The 19496-nt window shown below is 38.3% G+C and overlaps 2 protein-coding genes and 1 pseudogene across 2 annotated transcripts; 1 reads left to right on the forward strand and 2 right to left on the reverse strand.

Annotated features, from left to right (window-relative positions):
- The first annotated feature begins 1063 nt into the window (after window positions 1–1063).
- On the forward strand, window positions 1064–2054 carry LOC147311819 (olfactory receptor 52E8-like; annotated as a pseudogene).
- Window positions 2055–3210: 1156 nt separating this feature from the next.
- LOC147311820 (olfactory receptor 4D1-like) lies at window positions 3211–4146 on the reverse strand. The gene has a single exon (XM_086266860.1). The coding sequence runs from the start codon at window positions 4144–4146 to the stop codon at window positions 3211–3213; it is 936 nt and encodes a 311-aa protein (XP_086122986.1).
- An 8411-nt stretch (window positions 4147–12557) lies between these two features.
- On the reverse strand, window positions 12558–13499 carry LOC147311821 (olfactory receptor 6N1-like). Its single transcript, XM_086267622.1, has one exon. The coding sequence runs from the start codon at window positions 13497–13499 to the stop codon at window positions 12558–12560; it is 942 nt and encodes a 313-aa protein (XP_086123748.1).
- Window positions 13500–19496: the final 5997 nt, after the last annotated feature.

Consider the following 19496-nt stretch of genomic DNA (forward strand, 5'->3'; position numbering starts at 1 on the left):
CCCTCTTCTCCCACTCTTCACACACTGATACCAACACTCCAGGAGAAATGCCAGCACAGGCATGCAGTATCCATAGTTTCAGGTGGTGCACATCTCGTATCTTCACACCGTGGACAATTGCCTTCAGATGAAAGATAAAAGTCTAAGGGGGTCAGATCGGGAGACCTTGGGGGCCATTCAACTGGCCCATGACGACCAATCCACTTTCCAGGAAACTGTTCATCTAGGAATGCTCGGACCTTTCACCCATAATGTGGTGGTCCACCATCTTGCTGGAAAAACTCAGGGAACGTGCCAGCTTCAGTGCATAAAGAAGGAAACACATCATCATGTAGCAATTTCAAATATCCAGTGGCCTTGAGGTTTCCATTGATGAAGAATGGACCCACTATCGTTGTACACCATATACCACACCAAACCATCGCTTTTGTTGTTCCAACAGTCTTGAAGGGATCCATCCAATGTGGGTTAGTGTCAGACCAATAGCGGTGGTTTTGTTTGTTAACTTCACCATTCACATAAAAGTTTGCCTCATCACTGAACAAAATCTTCTGTGTGAACTGAGGGTCCTGCTCCAATTTTTGTTTTGCCCATTCTGCAAATTCTGTGCGCCGATCTGGGTCATCCTCGTTGAGATGCTGCAGTAGCTGGAGTTTGTAAGGGTGCCATTTGTGAGTAGCTAATATCCGCCGAAGGGATGTTCGACTAATGCCACTCTCCAGTGACATGCGGCGAGTGCTACACTGTAGCAAGTTTTGCCCTCTTCCTATTGAAAAAACAAAAGTTGTATCCAAGATGTCCGACTTCTAAATAGCCACCATGGTCGCCACCCATCTTGAGGAGTTTGCCCCCTCACATATACTAATGTGCCACAAACAGGACTTTAATATCACCAACCATTCCCATTTTATTACGGTGTATCCATATAAATGGCCCACCCTGTAGAAGGAGGAGTTTTCTCCAACATCCTGCCTTAAATTTTGCATCTCTCTAAAACAAGTGAACTTACAGTAAAGGTGCCAATATTATAGTTAATGATGTTTTTACATATCAAGATAACAAAATGAATACGTCTAGTATAATTGTGTTTTCTCTGACTGGTTTCAGTACATCAGTGAACTACAGAGTCAAACTTTTCTCTCTCACATTATTGTGTTATTATTTCATTTTGATGGTAAACACTCTTATTTTAACTATAAGGTCAAACCCTACATGAACCCATGTATATATTTTTGTGTTCTTGGTGTATTAACTCTATGCGACTGCTGGGTTCCCCCCCAGATTTGCTTTTGACAATCATCTAATCTCATATGTGTGATGCCTTTTTCTAGATTTTGTTTTATATTTAAACACAAAAGCAGACTATTTTACTCCTAATGTCTTATGAAAGATATGTGACCATATGTAGACCACTGGAGTATCACTCTCTAATCTTTGTACAAAGGACTGCTGTGTTAGTCACTCTGTCCTGTCCTTCCTCTCTGCTTTGAGATTCTCATTATAAGCTTAGCATCACTTAAATTATTTGTATCCAACATAAACAAGCTTTACTGTGTGAACTTGTCAATTGTCAAACTTGCTTGTGGTTCAACAAAAGTGAATGCATTGCATGTTCATAGCAAGCAGGAAAAAGTTCACACAGACTTTTGTGTCACATTTATTTTGTCTTCTTAATATCTCGACTGCTTTGCTTTTTGATCTCATGTACTCAAGGTTTGGCTCAGCATCTCTACCACAGCATTTAAAGAACTTCATGGCCATTGAATTCCTCATCATCCCTCCTATTTTGAATCCAGTTTGTTATGGTTTGATCCTGACTAAAATTCAAAGATGAATGGTTTGTAATATTTCATATGCCAGCCTACACAAAAATATCAAAGTCTAATATTTGTAATTTCATTTGACCAATTTTGATGTTTAGCGTTTTACTCTGGTTTCAGAATAAATCTAACAAGTTACTGTCAAAGAAGGAAACTCGTAGTTTAAGTGGACAAGTTTGCTACATCTGTGTTGACCTTATGACCACGGTCTGCAGAAAGTATGCCACATGCTAAAGGACCCACCTCACCTTGCCCATCAGCTGTATGAATGCCAACAAATGTTAAAGGTCCATTGAAGCAACCACTACATGATGTAGAAGAAAAGTGCTTTTATCCCAGATTCACACTGAACTCTCCTCTGAACTCAGACATTCTATACATTAATAACAAATCTAGTGCAAGACAACTTAGTGTTTCTTTTTCTGCACAATTTTCTTTCTTTTAAAAGTCTTTTTTATTAGACAAAGGTTTCAGTGCAAGATATATTACAAAGTACTTCTTACACAATTTTCTTATATAAGTGCTTTATTTTTGAAAGAACTAATTTGACAGTTTTTTTTACTGTTTACGCAAGTGTATGTTTTGATGAATAAGTGTGCTAACTAAGTTTTATTTCTAGGTAGTTTATCGAATTTCATTGTACATTTCTAAATTGTTCCGGTTCAGTTGTTAGTTCAGAATGGACAAATGAAATATTAAACAACAGCAAAAAAATAAATAAAAAAGAATAAAATTAAATAAAATTATTTCTTATAACCCTGAATCAGGTAAGAGGTGGTATGTGATGTAAATTGTAAATGTAGTTTCCTGGCCTCTCTCCTCCTCACCAGTGTAGTGATTAAATATGTATCAAAGAGCCTAACTGCCATTTTTCTGATGGTGTTGATGACTGTGGGAAAATCTTCTTTGAGGGGAAAGTCATTGTATCTTAGGTCAGTCTGATTAAATTAACTAATGTCTCAAAGATAAAAATTTTAGATTTTAACTGACTGAAATGGATATGACATGAGCCCAAGAATCTTGCTTTGCCACGAGATTGTACATGCCACCAATTGCGAATCAGTTGACAGGTTAGGTCAACTGTGGTTTCCAGCTTGAAAATAATGTAGATATAACTTTGTATATTTAATTGCTTTGCTTGCCAGACTAATACTATTAGCACTGAAAGCTGAGACTCTGGAGCCCTGGAGTTTAGAGGAAATTAGATGTTGCAAAGTAGCTTTAGCAAAATAAAGAAAATAATTTGAATATCATAGGTCTTTTGTAAATTCAAATACATTAAGAAAATAAAATCAGCTTATCTCCAAATTATAGGAAGATTGCTGAATGTTACTTTCCTACACGGCAGAGATGCTGTCGATAGAGAGATAGTCTCTTACTGAACAAAGATTTATTTTCTCTTAAACAGAAGCATCTTACAGGCTTGCCTTATCTTTGGCAAATTAAATCCATACATAAATGGGGTGAGCATTGGTTGACAAATGAGGAGATACATAGGCAAAATTATACGGACTTCATCTGGTATCTGAGGGGCTAGAAGGCTGAAATCAATAGAGTGAAAAATGCACCCGACAAATAGGTTTGACACAGAGACGATCTGAGGGGTGCAAGTAGTCACGGCTTTCTGCTTGTTTTCTGTGGATGTTTTACGGCAAACTCGTAAAATCTTCAGGTAAGAAATTGAAATAAGACTGAATGGCATGAAAATACTCAATAACGTAAAGAATATCATAGATATAGAGCTTTGGATTGGAACTGAACATGAAAGTCTAATTATTAATTGGTGGTCACAATATACATTATCAATAATATTTCCACAAAACCTTAAACCAAAGATGAATGAAAATGAGAGTAAAAAACTAACAAATGAAAAAATCCACACAAGCAGAATCAACATACCCACTCTTTCTGTGTTCATAATAACATTATAGCTAAATGGATGGCAGATTGCAATATATCTGTCATATGCCATAGCTGTTAAACTGCAAAACTCAGCAGGCCCACTTATGTACATACAACACATCTGCAGAAAACACCACGGCAGGGTCACTTCATGGCTATCTGAGAACATCTGTGAGAGCAAAAGAGGATAAAGTGCTGTGCTGGCGTTTATTTCGTTCACACATAAGTTGCTGAGCAGAATATACATTGGCTCATGCAGTCTTCTGTCCACATGTATAACCACAATAAGGACTGTGTTGGCCACACATATAGAGACATACCAAAACAATATTATGATAAAATATGGGTATTTGAAAGCTCCAACATTTCCATAAGCAGCCAGCACAAATGATACACTCTCACTTGAGTTTCCTATTTTCTGCATAATGTCACACAATGAACAAGACAAACTAATAATAATCAAACATCAGGAATCACAAAACAAAAAGCAAACAGGTTTATACTTTTACAAGATTCAATTCCAGAGATTCTTCACATGCTAAGAATACATAACAATAAGTTCAGCTTCATCTCCCAACTAAACAAGACAACCTCTTTTGCTAGTATTTATGGCTGCAGCACTGAGGAGGAGAATGAGGTGGGCGCGGCTAAATTTGAGGTCCAGACAGAGTTAGAGACAATGGCATTCTTCCTCTTTGGCAGAGTTTTTTGTTTGTTTTAACTACCATAAATTCCACAGGTTTTCAGAATTGTAGAGGATAATAACCTTTTTATTCTTCTCAAGGGAAATTCAAATGTTTCTTAAGTGGTCCAAAATTGGATTTGAATTTCCACATTCTCAACTTTTCATATAAAAAAAATCAACTACACTTTCCAAGTCGAAACAACATTCTGATATCGTTCATGTTGATCCTAGTGGTATGGATAATTCCTGCCATACAGCTTGATGTCATCCATGTAGAGGAGGTGGTTGCCACTTGCTCCATTCCGTCGTCGGTCTTGTTAATTATCTTTTATCATCTTGTTCTCCAGAGTGTAGAACATCCAGCTGCAAATTTGGTGAAACTATTACAAAATCGATCATCAACCTATGGCCTAATGTGTCCTGGTGCCATGCTCATCTATGAATACCCTTATTTTTAAGCATTATGTTTATTATAGACAAGCTGTAGTTTGCAAAGGAGTCCAAGAACAGAATACCCCTCGGGTTCAGATCAGCCAGACTTTTCTTCATAATCGTACCCCAAGAAGCTGTCACTGATTGTGCCAATTTCAGCAATGAACTCTCCCAGTAGGAGTTTAGTTTAGCCAAAATGCCAGACAATTCATGTCCTATCGGAGACACTAATTGGTATTTGTAAATGACCATGGCAGACCTGATGACATTTTTCTGCATTTCAGCATCTTTTATTTATACTCAGGGTTGCTGTTCATCCACACACAGCAGCAGCTTCCCTGCTTTCATTTCATTTTTACTCGTTTCATTATAAAAAGAATATCCAGAGAGAAGGAGACTATGGATTTGTGTCAATTGCTCTCCCCAGGTGGAGCCATTCTTTGCCTTAGTGTTAGGGAGGGCAAGGAAGCACAGACATGGAAGTACACTTATGTTTACACTGAGTATTTCAGAACAATTCTCTATGCTGTTGCATGATGGGGCAGAAGGTTGAGGGTTGCAGATATAACAGACTCAAACTGATCTGCAACACACTACACACTACGATAGTCGCACACCCTTAATATCACATCGTTTACAGAGAAAATTGCAAAGTCAATATAGTAATAGGGGCAACTCAGTGTCCGCCACATATATGTAATTTTGTCTACTATACCAGGATATTTATAATTAGAGCTATTTGTATTTATTGAGCTATTTTGTGACTTTGTTATTTTGTAACTTGTATTATATCGTATCATTTCATTTAGTTTAGTTAGTTACTGTTCGTATTGTCTTGGAGCAACTGTGACCGCATAAATTCTCCTGGGATTAAGAAAGTGTTCTGATTCTGATTAACTGAACCAGTGTAATGATTTCTGTATACAGACCCCATCAGCAATCAGATACAAATGAATCCACTAAATGTCTCACTCATTAATACTCAGATTTAACAATACTCAGATTAACACTTCTTAATTCCTATTTGATGAGTGAGTTTAAAATGATGTAGTTATTTTATTCCTGATTTGATCTTCTTCTCTCTGGTTACATTTCTGAGGGGATGACCCAAACAGTACAATCACATTCTTTCCTCCAGTAAGAAATTCTTGTACTCATTTCCTGTAAGTTGGTATAATTTTATGGTAGAGCATGGGGTCAACACAGATTCACTGATTCAAATGAGCAACTCAGCATTTACTGCTGAAACTTCCTGATAACTATATGATTGCTTGAATAATTTTTGTTGAAGCAGAGAAGCACCTAAATCAGGCCTAACGAGACAAGGGGAAGCAAAATCAGACACATTAACATCAGACATGGACTTTCAAAGTAAAACGGGAAACACATAACACAGACTGAACAAAAGACACAGACTCACATGCAGGCACTACAACAGAGGGAACAGAGACGTGGGACCAGGGCAGACACAGACACTGACTGGACACGGGGATATAGCGGACAGGGGAGACAGCAACTAAGGATTACACAGAGACAAAACATAACTCTAACAAAGAAACCAAAGCATAGAAATGATAGATAATATATAAACTCAAAACCCTGGGTCAACGACCCAGGCATCCTAACACACTCGAGCCTGAACTCTTGCGACACGGTACCAAACTCATGGACCGGTACGGGGTTGGGCCTGCTGATGTAAAACATTAGAACACAGAGTGGCTTCTTAAAGTAAACATCAATAAGTCTCCTTCACTTTATTCCTTATTATGCTTTTACATTTTTTAAAGCATAATAATTAAAGTAAATTTAGATTTTTCTCTATATTCCTTGTCTAAGGTGCATAGAATGTTTGACATATCTGTCAGAACTCTAGGTACATCAGGAAGCAACCCTTTCGAAGAGTATAGCTGGTAACTTTTGGTAGTGGGACAGGGAGACTGTAAGATTACCTATAACAGCTTTATGAAGAAAAATACCAGTGCTGTTTTCTTCGAATGGTCAGTGATGGCTAACCCACCAAATTATAAAGAACGCAGTGGTAAGTCAGAGACTGTCATGGTCCCTGTGCCTGCCCAGCCGGCCTCACAAGGTTACACTTGTGAGGCCGGCTGGGCAGGCACAGGGACCATGACAGAGACTTTATGATAAAACATAGTGATGCATTATAGACTACATGAAGACTACTGAGAACTGAAGAGGAAACATACAGTGTGTCACCATAATCAATTACAGGCAAAAGGGTAAAAAGATTTATTTCTAAAGTAAAAAACATTTTTCCCTTTAATTTTCATAATAAGACTAGCAATGTGTACATTAGAGAGAAACTTGTCATCAAACTTTATACCCAAATATTTGTAGGCATGTACCATTTCAATGGTTTTGCCAACATCTGTACCAACGCTAAGATCATCAAACATCCGTGGGTGAGCTTTCGAGAACACGATAAATTCTGTTTTATGAACATTTAAAACCAATTTTAAATGCAGAAAAATGGATTGTAATAAGTGAAATGCATTCACTGCCTGCTCTACAGAAGGTGCAAATGTTTATATGACAGTGTCATCAGCATAAAGATTTATTTTTTCTAGAAAGCTTTTACTCAAATCATGTATAAAACAGAAAATAAAGCAGATCCCAAAATAGAACCCTGTGGGACACCTTTTGCTCACTCAAGTAAAGTCCAGTTATTTTTGTTTATCTGGCTTGTTGCCAGAATTCTGAAAGGTCGCATGTTTAATTGGCTAAGAATCAATAATAATGACAATATCAGAAATAAAGTAGCACATTTATTCACATTTTTGTGTGTCAGAGCCCTGATTCCATTCATGAGATGACGAATGAGGTGAAGAAGACGAAGATGACATTTTATTAAGATGACTGTAGTGTGGCATGTTTCCTGCATGTTTTTGCTTCTTTGGTGAAAGGGAACCCTTCTCAAACATAGGTATGATCCTCCACATCTTAGGTCTGAAGGTGCAAGCATGAAATAAAATCACACCTCAGGAACCTATGACATCTGCTCCATCTTTAGTCTACTACATATGCGGCCGGTTTTTAGCCATATACATAAAATGTTATTTTGCAAAATGGCAAACTCCATCTGGTCGATTTGTGGCCTCCACAAAACAGTGCTCACTCCTGTATATTTTTAATGTATCAATTCAGAGCTTATAAGCGTTTATGAATATGTTGAAAGATACATTTTCACACTAATTAATGTATATTTATGGTTACAATATTCTTTGTTTTGGTGAATTATTTTAAATGATTGTACTATTAAAATGGTATGTAATGCAAGTATGTAATAAAAGTAAAGCAAACATCATGCATGACTGAGTTGTGTGTTTTTGTTGAAAGAAAAAAAACTTCTCTGGAGACCTTTCTTTTGAGACAACTCCCTGCAAACGGGATTAGCATGCTATTACTAACAGACAATAATAATATAATAAAAGATTATCAAGTAAACATGATGATTACTGGACTAATGACCATTAGTCCAGGGCACTCTTTTATCCCCAGGACATTAAGTGTGTGTGATGCTTAGGGAGCAGCAGTCTCCAGGCTGATGTAGCTGTGGGCCAAACTCTCTGCTACAAGTCCAGTAATATTAACACCAAGGAACAAATAAAAATATTTTCTTATTTGTAAATTTATTTTTATTGAAATAAACCTCAGGACAGTGTGTACAAGAATCATCTCTACTGAAAATAACAGTCAAAAATAATGTTTACTAGAGTTTATTTCATAAATGAAAATATTCTCAGCTTGTAAACAGCCAGTAACACTGAAATAGACAAATGTTTGTCACTGACTAATTACAAGACCTTAAAGTGTTTTCCTTTGAGGAAGCAAGAGAGAGGTAATAGTATTTAATGGAGAAATATCTCCTTAATGGAGGAATGAAAAAAATGCATCCCAGTCTCATGTAACCTTTCTCTAGTACAGAATAAACTGGGCCAAAAATCAAAGAAAGGACAGGTGAGGTTTCCCTGATAAAGAAACTAAAGAGCAACAAAAATGTAGATATTTAGGATTTTATTGAGTTATTGCGAAATCAACACAAAAAACAACTTCTGACTAGGTGGGCAGCCTCTACTTGTCTACTTACCACCATGTTAGTTGCAATGGACTTAGACTGCACACACAGTCCCATTGTCAAAGAATAATGGCCTCAAATACATAACCTAGTCGTTACCACTGAATACAATATAACAAATTAATCTTTTAAATAGGTTTTGTGTATTATATGAGCGAAACGTTGAGACCAGCAAAGAGAAAAAACATTAAATAGACAACCTTAGGAGTACAGTTTCATTTCACCAGCTACCGCCACACTAGGGCCTACCTACAGACCAGCGTTCACTCCCACTGTACTAAAACTAGAGATGGACCGATCCGATATTACGTATCGGTATCGGTCCGATACTGACCTAAATTACTGGATCGGATATCGGAGAAAAATAAAAAATGTAATCCGATCCATTAAATATCACGAAAGCACCTCACAAAACTTGCAACACGCCGTAACTCACCTCAGAACGTTAGCACGTCGGAGCAGTATGCATCACGTGATAGAGCGGCTGTGGCATGCGGGACCTGTCGGTGGTCTGGATAGCATGTGGAGCTTCGCTAGCAACCCGGCATTTCATCTCCGACAAAGTTATCCCCGAGAGAAGTAAAGCGAGTGTGTAAGTCCATCTCTGAATGTTTGTAAAGCATTCCTGCGTTAAGCTTACCAAACGATATATGGAGCGACTGCCTCTTCTGGCTGCTACTTCAATCATGAAACTGCTTAATGATCAGCTGATCGGCTTTTCTGTCGCGAGTGCGTCTCTCTGGTTTGTTTTTGGCCCACTTTGCACCAGAAAGAGGAAACCAGCGGCTGAACAACAGCAGCACGTTTAAGCTTGATCAGCTGTTGTTAGAATTTATTTATTATTACTTTCTACTCGAGGATCTTTTTCTACGTAGCTGACGGCTGGTAACTGTGCAGGGGTGGATCTAGCAAAGTTTAGCCAGGGGGGCCGATAGGGCATGAACAGGGAAAAGGGGGCACAAAGACATACTTTTCTTTCTTATTCTCATTTAAAATGTCTAGCTTTTAATAAATAATTATCTGACACCCAAAGTTTTAATTTGATGTAAAATGAATAGAAGTCCATTACTGTATATAGTGACTATTAAGTCTAATATATATACCCTAGTAAGCTATAGTACTTTTTCCTTTGGGAAGGTACCATCTGTGCAGTCTGCAATTTTGTTGAAGAAAGATGTTGAATCTATTTAATATTTCTTGAAAAATAATTGATTTCTGTGCTTTTTTTTTCACACTGCATCAAATTAAGGTTGATTACGTTGATTAAGCATCATGAGGTGGAGCGTGAGGGGTGGTTCCCTATTTTTTATTTATTTATTTTTGTTGTTGCTGGGAGTTGGAACCCTATTAGTTAGGTTGCTTAATATTTACGCTAAGTACTCTTTAAAATACCAGAATAGGGAGGATGGTGTAGGTTTAAGTTTATTAGATTGATCAGTATTGCTGAACTATGAAATTTTTTTTTTTTTGCATACAGGTATAACAGAATAGCTTTAGTGTAGTTGTTGTTTTAAACTTGAGTATGAACTTATACAAAATGCAGCAAGATATTTAAAAAAAAACAGTTTTGTTGATTAAAAAACACTATATCGGATTCATATCGGTATCGGCAGATATCCAAATTCATGATATCGGTATCGGACATAAAAAAGTGGTATCGTGCCATCTCTAACTAAAACTGGCTGCAATTTACTTAGAAAGCACTAATGAGATGTGACAAAATGGCTACATGAAAACATTTTTTAGTTATGAAGAAAATTTAAAATTTTAAAATTTTAAAATACCAGTGTCAACAAGCAGAATAAAAGATGGATACAGCTAACATTTACCATTCGTCAGTCCCATTTTAAAGCCTTGGGATTAACATTTCCCCCATCACCAGTCCAATCACTACCTTGGTTTTGAAACCAGATGTGATAAGATAGGAACAGGCCTGACTCTGACTGAGAATAGCCCAAATATCCCTTCTTTCTGAAACAGGGGATATACAAAGTTTATTTAATTTTATTCAACATGACCCAAAAATCAATGACTAAGACTCTAAGCTAAGCAGGGAAGTGTTTAGAGTCAAGTCTGAGGAGCTTTTTTCCCCACATGCATGTAAATGTCTTTTTGCAACCACAGGTATCACCTCCTGGTGGCCATTATTAAAAATAATGCCGATTTAAAGCACTTAACTATTCAGACCCAGAAGCTGCATCCAAATTTTACATGAAGGCAGCAGTGGGGAGGTTGCAATGTTAGGAATGTTCCATGAATCCAGGAGATTCTTAAGGTACTGAACATGTTAGGAAGTCTTCAGATAACTACCAAGGCAGAGAGAAAAGCAACATTAGCAGAAGGAGCACATGAGCCGTTTTCAGGAGCACGAGGGAGCTTGATTATTACTCGGCAATTTTTCTCCTGCAAACCTCCACCTGAGATTCAGAGAGACTGAGAAAAAGCAAAAGTACTGTAATCTGCCTTTTTTGTGACTACATTACCCATGCCCTTTCAGTGACAGATTCATGCTGTTGTCAGTAGAAAGCTAAAATAAACTATTTGCATCTGTTTGGTTATAAATCTACAAATTATAAATGGTCCTTGTTTAGATTTGACCCTGTTGTGTCCAAAAGAGTTGTGTGATGTGTGAATTCTGTGTTGTCCAACATTGTGAGTCCGGCCCTATAGTACTACATATCTGATGCAGTTAGCAACGGATTTTCAAGAAAGGCAACATATTATATCTTTATCACAAATGCCATCTTGATATGTTAAATGTGAAACCAATAGCAGACTCTCTGTTTTTGCTGTTTAATCCTCATTTTATCACCGCCTTTATTCATCAAAGTGCTTTAAAGACGGAAACTGACCGGTATTGGTTTCGGACCTGGTCCCTATTGTTACGACTGTTCAAGCCGACCACTTAAAAAGTGGAGACATTACAAACTATTTGTACATTGTTTTGGTTGTGTCACTGTCTCCAGCCACAGTTTTTTACAGTGTGACTGTAGCTGAGAAAGTACGGTAGCTGAGATGTGCTTGATTCTTTGTACACAGACAGATATCTTTTGAACAAATGTTGCTGATGCACATGTGAGCTAATGTCCAGCATTTAATAAATGAATTCATGAATAGATGACACATGCACATTTAGGCAGGTTATCCTCCCCCCGATATCAAACGGAATCAACTTGTCACACCTTTCGTGTCCAAACAGAATGTGTGTATGTGTTCTGACTCTGCAGGAATTATATTAAATGAGAAAAGTTGAGAATAATTGCTTTACTTTTAGATAAAAATAAGAATAATTATGTGCATATTGTACTTTACATTGACACATAATAAAGTAGTGCTTAAGAATTCACCAGAATCCAAGAAATTAAGCATCTGTCTCTCATCACAATGCTCAAATCATAGCTAAAAATAAGACATGGCTTTACATAAATTTACATTTGATACTTTTACATCACATAACTCCATACTGAACTTTTAGAACTCTAATTATAATGAAATGGAAACATGAGACATTATGTGGCCATTAATCAAATCAATCATTCATCCATCGTTAAATGTTATCATACTAGTAACATGTATCATACTTTCCTTTTTTTATCTGAATATCAGTGTCAATCTTTTAATACTATTGGCTTTTTACACCGAATCTTTGATATGCTAGCCTACACAAAAATATCATTCGCCTTCGAATTTTAGTCAGGACCCAACCGTAACAAACTGGATTTAAAATAGGAGGGATGATGAGGAATTCAATGGCCATGAAGTTCTTTAAATGCTGTGGCAGAGATGCTGATCCATACCTCGAGAACATGAGATCAAAAAGCAAAGCAGTCGTGACATTCAGCAGACAAAATAAATGTGGCGCACAAGTCTGTGTGAACTTTTTCCTACCTGCTCGAGATTTTAAAGCTACATTAACAAGCTGCACATATGAACATGCAATGCAGACAACATGACAACAATAAAAGGTGATGAAAATCAGCCCGACAATGTCATTCACTTTTGTTGAACCACAAGCAAGTTTGACAATTGACCAGTTCTCACAGTAAAGCTTGTTTATGTTGGAGCCACATAATTTAAGTGTTGACGTTAAGCTTATGACGAGAGTCTCAAAGCAGAGAGGAACAAGCCAGGACAGAGTGACTAACACCACAGTCCTTCGTACAGACATTACAGAGTGATACTCCAGTGGTCTACATATGGCCAAATATCTGTCATAAGCCATTAGGACTAAAGTAGAGTAGTCAACCTTTGCATTTGAATATATAACAAACACTTGCAAAAGGCATCCAACATATGAGATTAGATGTGTGTCAGACAACAGATCAAAGGCAAATCTGGGAAAAAACCCAGCAGTCCCATAAAGTCCATTAATACACAAGGAACACAAAAATATATACATGGGTTCATGTAGGTTTTGATCTGATATTATAGTTAAAATAAGAGATATGTTTACCATCAAAATGAGAAAATAACACAGCAAAGTGAGAGAGAAAAGTGTGACTCTGTAGTTCACAGTTGCACTGAAACCAGTCAGAGAAAACACAACTATACTAGACGTATTCATTTTGCTATCTTGATATGTAAAAACATCATTAACTATAATATTGGCACCTTTACTGTAAGTGCACTTGCTTTAGAAAGCTACAAAATTTAAGGCAGGATGTTGGAGAAGACTCCTCCTTCTACATTGCTGCCGTGTGATTTGCTGACAGTTCAAATGTTTGAATTTAATATATTTTAGGAATTCTATATTTCTATATCTATCTTTTCTACCATGATGAAATAAAAAAACAATCTCATCATGTTTTTAGTCCACAATATTTTTGCAGGGTCCAACTTAACGATTTTCTCTAAGAAAGAAAATGAACATTTATTGAGAAAAAAGTCTCTTTTAGAAATTTTTTTTGTGTCATTTTATTATTACTGTAACCTTATTGCACAAGGAAACCAAACAACAGTTTGATAAATTAGATACATTCATTTTTAAACAAAGTTGTCGCATTGTTGTTTGAAAAGTGTTCCTATGACAAATGATTAAGGACCAGTTGCAGTACTAGTCTAGAGTAACCCCCTCATTTCTTTAGATTTTGTTCAGAAAATTCTAACGAGCTCTGTTTTATGATCACATTTATTCTTCAACACAGTCTGAGCTAAGTATTTTTTAAAGTATTCAAAGTAGTAGCAGGGATACTTCTCCAGGCTTCTTGATAGACATTCAAAGCTCTTCTTTGGATGTTAGCTGTATTTTGTTCTGTTTTCTGTGAAGATGATCCCACAACACTTCAATAATTATTAGGCCCAGTCCATGACTGATTTCATTGTTTGTTTGTTTTTCTATCCATGTATGCTTTTACTACATTGACCGTGTATTTGGGATCAAAATCCTCTGATACTTTTCTAGATTCCTAATTCCAAGAGGGAATGGGCAAGAGCCCCATCACCACTGACTGAAATGCAGCCCCTGTCACGGCCGAGGCCGCTTCAAAATGTGACAGGACTCAAATGCAGGACGCCGAACAGCACGTACAGTGGGGCAAAAAAGTATTTAGTCAGCCACCGATTGTGCAAGTTCCCCCACCTAAAATGATGACAGAGGTCAGTAATTTGCACCAGAGGTACACTTCAACTGTGAGAGACAGAATGTGAAAAAAAAAAATCCATGAATCCACATGGTAGGATTTGTAAAGACACATATATATACACACACACACACATACATATATATACTGGCCAAGGCTGGCTGTGAGTTTTTGCTTTGCAGTTTCCAAAACCTCAGGTATGGGCAGCTTTCTGTACTTCTTAGGCACCTTTTTCATCACAGCTTTCTGCAACTCTGATAATTGGCTAACTTCCCTCTGTGCCACCTTGATCTAGTCTTCTCATGCTGTAGATCAGCTGGTTGGGTTCAGTGATGGTCAGCTTAGGGATTGTCTGTAGTGCTCCTTTGGGTATTGAAGATTTCATAGGTTCTACATCCTCTTCATGTAACCCTTTGCACTGGGGTTACTTGCGTAGTAGCATTTCAACAGCAGCCTGTTCTCATCTCTTATGCCTTCTTGTTCCAGTAGAAGAAGAGTATTCACATTCTTCTAGTTGTTTTTTTTTTGTCAAAGTCCCTCGGGGTCACTAGAGATAGGCCTAAGAGTCGTATGTGGATTGATTTTTATGTAGTCAGTAGTTATTTTGGTCAATTTGCACTTTACTAAGTATCTGCAAAGACAACATGCTGTCATGAGTCGCTGTGTGGCAGGCAGGAGTTGGACCCAAAATGCAGGCACTCAGGCATGAGGTTTAAACACAAAAAAACCTCAGCTTTATTTTCTGGCAGGGGAAAGTCATAAAAAGCAAACCAAATTAAACTGGAAACTCATAAACAAAACTCACAGGGAGATCCACACAGCATGAGGGACGACATGACACTGACTCAGAGAAACACAGGGTTTAAATACACTGGGAAGTAACGAGGGGAATGAGACACAGAAGGAGAGCACAGCTGGGGGAAATCACAACTGACGAGACAAGGGAGCGTAAAATGAACACACTGAGATAAGACAGAGACCTTCAAAGTAAAACAGGAAACACATAACACAGACTGAACAAAAGACACAGACTCACATGCAGGCACTACAACAGAGGGACCAGAGACGTGGGACCAGGGCAGACACAGACACTGACTGGACACGGGGATATAGCGGACAGGGGAGACAGCAACTAAGGATTACACAGAGTCAAACCATAAGAAATAACTCTAACAAAGAAACCAAAGCATAGAAATGATAAATAATATATAAACTCATAACCCTGGGTCAACGACCCAGGCATCCTAACACATGCTAACACAACGGCAGCATGATGTAAAAAAATGAATATATGCTGACCTCAGTCCAGCCTGAGCTTTATTTTCAGCAGGTAACAGAAATCAGTGATAAGGGGTCAGACTTGTAGTATTCATTTCAATCTGCACCTGTTTCATTTTCATTTTTCAGTGGAGTGCTTTTTGAACCAGTTTTCAGCTTTAACCCTATGTACTGGAAGTGATTGCTTACAGTCTGTACACACAGTGTACACACCTTGAATGTGCGGGCATTTAACCCAAGTTTTATATTTTAACTGGTAATTATGAGATAATTTATTTAGGTCAAATAATTTAACAAGTAATATTTTTATTCTGAAAGTAAATCACCTGACCGCAAACTATTGTTCTTCTGTGAAATGAAAGTACATAGTAAATGTGTCAAAGATGTGTGTGCTTGTGTGTATGTGACATCTTTGTGAAATTAAAGTTTAGGAACTTACAGTCACAATGATGAAATACAAGTGCCATAATTACAAATTTCCAGCATGACCTCCATTGGGTCCCTTGCTGGAAAACAGTAGGCCTCAGGGAAAATGGTTAGAGCCAGCTAATTATGATCCAGTGGTCAAGGTCTGTTGGCCTCATGGGATAGCTGTCAAAACACAAACAGTAACTTTTTACCTGTTGAGACCAATGTTGGATAAGAGTTAAACTTTATTAATGAGCTCTTCAGAGGATTCTAGTGTTGCTCTTCCCAAGGAATAACAGCAATTATGTTATGAGAGGTCAACAGGTCATTAACTTCATTCCCCTTAGAGAGCAATTAAGAGAGCAACACCACTCTGGAGAGCCACACAAACAAGCCCTTTAGCCACTATACCACAGCATCAACTGAAACCTTAAACTTTTCAATAAGGTATTTTCTATTTCATGTCAGTGCCATATATGTTATCCACAGTTTTTGAAAAAAGTGACAACTATTGTATTTGAACCCTGACTTTCCCCAAACCAAACCAATTTGTTTTAAATAATTAATCATGTATTTTAAATGAAGAATTTAATAGCCCGTCAGTAGTCTTTAAACATAAGGTTTGACTGTGCAAAGGAAAATATATTATTTGAACTTGGTAGTAATTATTTGGTCATTTAAAATGAGCCTGTGTTACCATGGTGCAATGCACTCTCACATCAGTTTGTGAAGTAGTCATGGCCTTTTCATCTGTTGATTTGTCTTTTTGGATGTAAATTTAACGATTTCTTCATGCTCCTGAAAACAATTCTTAATCTGTCCAGTCATATAACTATGGATTCACATCCACGTGCACATATCAGTATTTTCCTACCCTCACCCCAACTGGTTGCAGTAGATGGTTGTCCCTCCCTGAGCCTGGTTCCTTCATGTTAAAGGGGAATTTTTCCTTTCCACTGTTGCCAAAGCGCTTGCTCATAGGGGGTCATATAATTGTTGGGGTTATCTCTATTGTATCATTGTAGGGTCTACCTTACAATATAAAGTGCCTTGAGGTGACTGTTGTTATTTGACGCTGCATAAATAGAAGTGAATTGAATTTTAAAAAGCAAAACTTGTGGAAGTTGTTTCATGGAATGAAATTGATATTTTACTGCTCACACCAGAGACCCAAGTTTGAGTCATACGTGTCACAGATTTTCACGCATAATTTGTCCGTCCATTCAGCTCTTTCTGCTTATCTAGCTCAGGGTCTGGGTGGGAGCAGTAGTCTTTTCTGTTCAAATACAGAAAACACACAGACACATCCAAATTTGCACCTAGAGCAAATTTAAAGTCACTAGTTAACCTAGAATGTATGTCTTACATCTGTGGAATACAGCTTGAGTTTATGCATTGTATGTCTGTGAAGGTTCTCAGTCATCCAGGTCATCGTAGTCTAAGGAGCTTGCAAAGAAAAGCGTCTGGACTTCTTTAAGTTGCTAGATGACGTCTTACCTCTCATCTGAGAAGCTTCTTCAGTTCTAAGGTCAAATGGGGGAGAGTCCCAGATTTAAACCCAGTGGGAGTTTCCCCCCAAAGAGATATTCTATTCTATTCTATTCTATTCTATTCTATTCTATTCTATTCAAAAGGACCCCTATCCTCTAATCCAGGGGTAGGCAACTCCAGGCCTCAAGTGCCGGTGTCCTGCAGGTTTTAGATCGCACAATGGGTTAACACACCTGAATCAAATGATTAGTTCCTTACCAGGCCTCTGGAGAACTTCAAGAAATGCTGAGGAGTCATTTAGCCCTTTAAATCAGCTGTGATGGATCATGGACACATCTAAAACCTCCAGGACACCGGCACTCGAGGCCTGGAGTTGCCTACCCCTGCTCTAATCACATGAGCCAAGGTGTGAAAACGGGTGTGGGTCCCAATCAGCCAGAATTTCGGGTGAGCTCATTGTGAAACCTGACCCCACCTTATCATGTGATTTCCTGAGGTCAGATGGCCCAGGATGTTAGTGGGCGTTAAGGTGTCTGGGGAGGGAACTCAAAACTGGATTATACAGTGGGGCAAAAAAGTATTTAGTCAGCCACCGATTGTGCAAGTTCCCCCACCTAAAATGATGACAGAGGTCAGTAATTTGCACCAGAGGTACACTTCAACTGTGAGAGACAGAATGTGAAAAAAAAATCCATGAATCCACATGGTAGGATTTGTAAAGAATTTATTCGTAAATCAGGGTGGAAAATAAGTATTTGGTCAATAACAAAAATACAACTCAATACTTTGTAACATAACCTTTGTTGGCAATAACAGAGGTCAAACGTTTACTATAGGTCTTTACCAGGTTTGCACACACAGTAGCTGGTATTTTGGCCCATTCCTCCATGCAGATCTTCTCGAGAGCAGTGATGTTTTGGGGCTGTCGCCGAGCAACACGGACTTTCAACTCCCGCCACAGATTTTCTATGGGGTTGAGGTCTGGAGACTGGCTAGGCCACTCCAGGACTTTCAAATGCTTCTTACGGAGCCACTCCTTTGTTGCCCGGGCGGTGTGTTTTGGATCATTGTCATGTTGGAAGACCCAGCCTCGTTTCATCTTCAAAGTTCTCACTGATGGAAGGAGGTTTTGGCTCAAAATCTCACGATACATGGCCCCATTCATTCTGTCCTTAACACGGATCAGTCGTCCTGTCCCCTTGGCAGAAAAACAGCCCCATAGCATGATGTTTCCACCCCCATGCTTCACAGTAGGTATGGTGTTCTTGGGATGCAACTCAGTATTCTTCGTCCTCCAAACACGACGAGTTGAGTTTATACCAAAAAGTTCTACTTTGGTTTCATCTGACCACATGACATTCTCCCAATCCTCTGCTGTATCATCCATGTGCTCTCTGGCAAACTTCAGACGGGCCTGGACATGCACTGGCTTCAGCAGCGGAACACGTCTGGCACTGCGGGATTTGATTCCCTGCCGTTGTAGTGTGTTACTGATGGTGACCTTTGTTACTTTGGTCCCAGCTCTCTGCAGGTCATTCACCAGGTCCCCCCGTGTGGTTCTGGGATCTTTGCTCACCGTTCTCATGATCATTTTGACCCCACGGGGTGAGATCTTGCGTGGAGCCCCAGATCGAGGGAGATTATCAGTGGTCTTGTATGTCTTCCATTTTCTGATGATTGCTCCCACAGTTGATTTTTTCACACCAAGCTGCTTGCCTATTGTAGATTCACTCTTCCCAGTCTGGTGCAGGTCTACAATATTTTTCCTGGTGTCCTTCGAAAGCTCTTTGGTCTTGGCCATGGCG

This window comes from Aulonocara sp. 'chitande type north' Nkhata Bay, linkage group LG16 (assembly GCF_057382095.1).
Source record: "Aulonocara sp. 'chitande type north' Nkhata Bay isolate Kocher_YH1m ecotype deep benthic linkage group LG16, A_spYH_male_GT1.1, whole genome shotgun sequence".
Lineage (NCBI taxonomy): Eukaryota > Metazoa > Chordata > Actinopteri > Cichliformes > Cichlidae > Aulonocara > Aulonocara sp. 'chitande type north' Nkhata Bay.

Bases quoted from the DNA above. Each gene is read 5' to 3' on its own strand.
- LOC147311820 (XM_086266860.1), bottom strand. From the start codon at position 4,146: ATGCAGAAAATAGGAAACTCAAGTGAGAGTGTATCATTTGTGCTGGCT.
- LOC147311821 (XM_086267622.1), bottom strand. From the start codon at position 13,499: ATGAATACGTCTAGTATAGTTGTGTTTTCTCTGACTGGTTTCAGTGCA.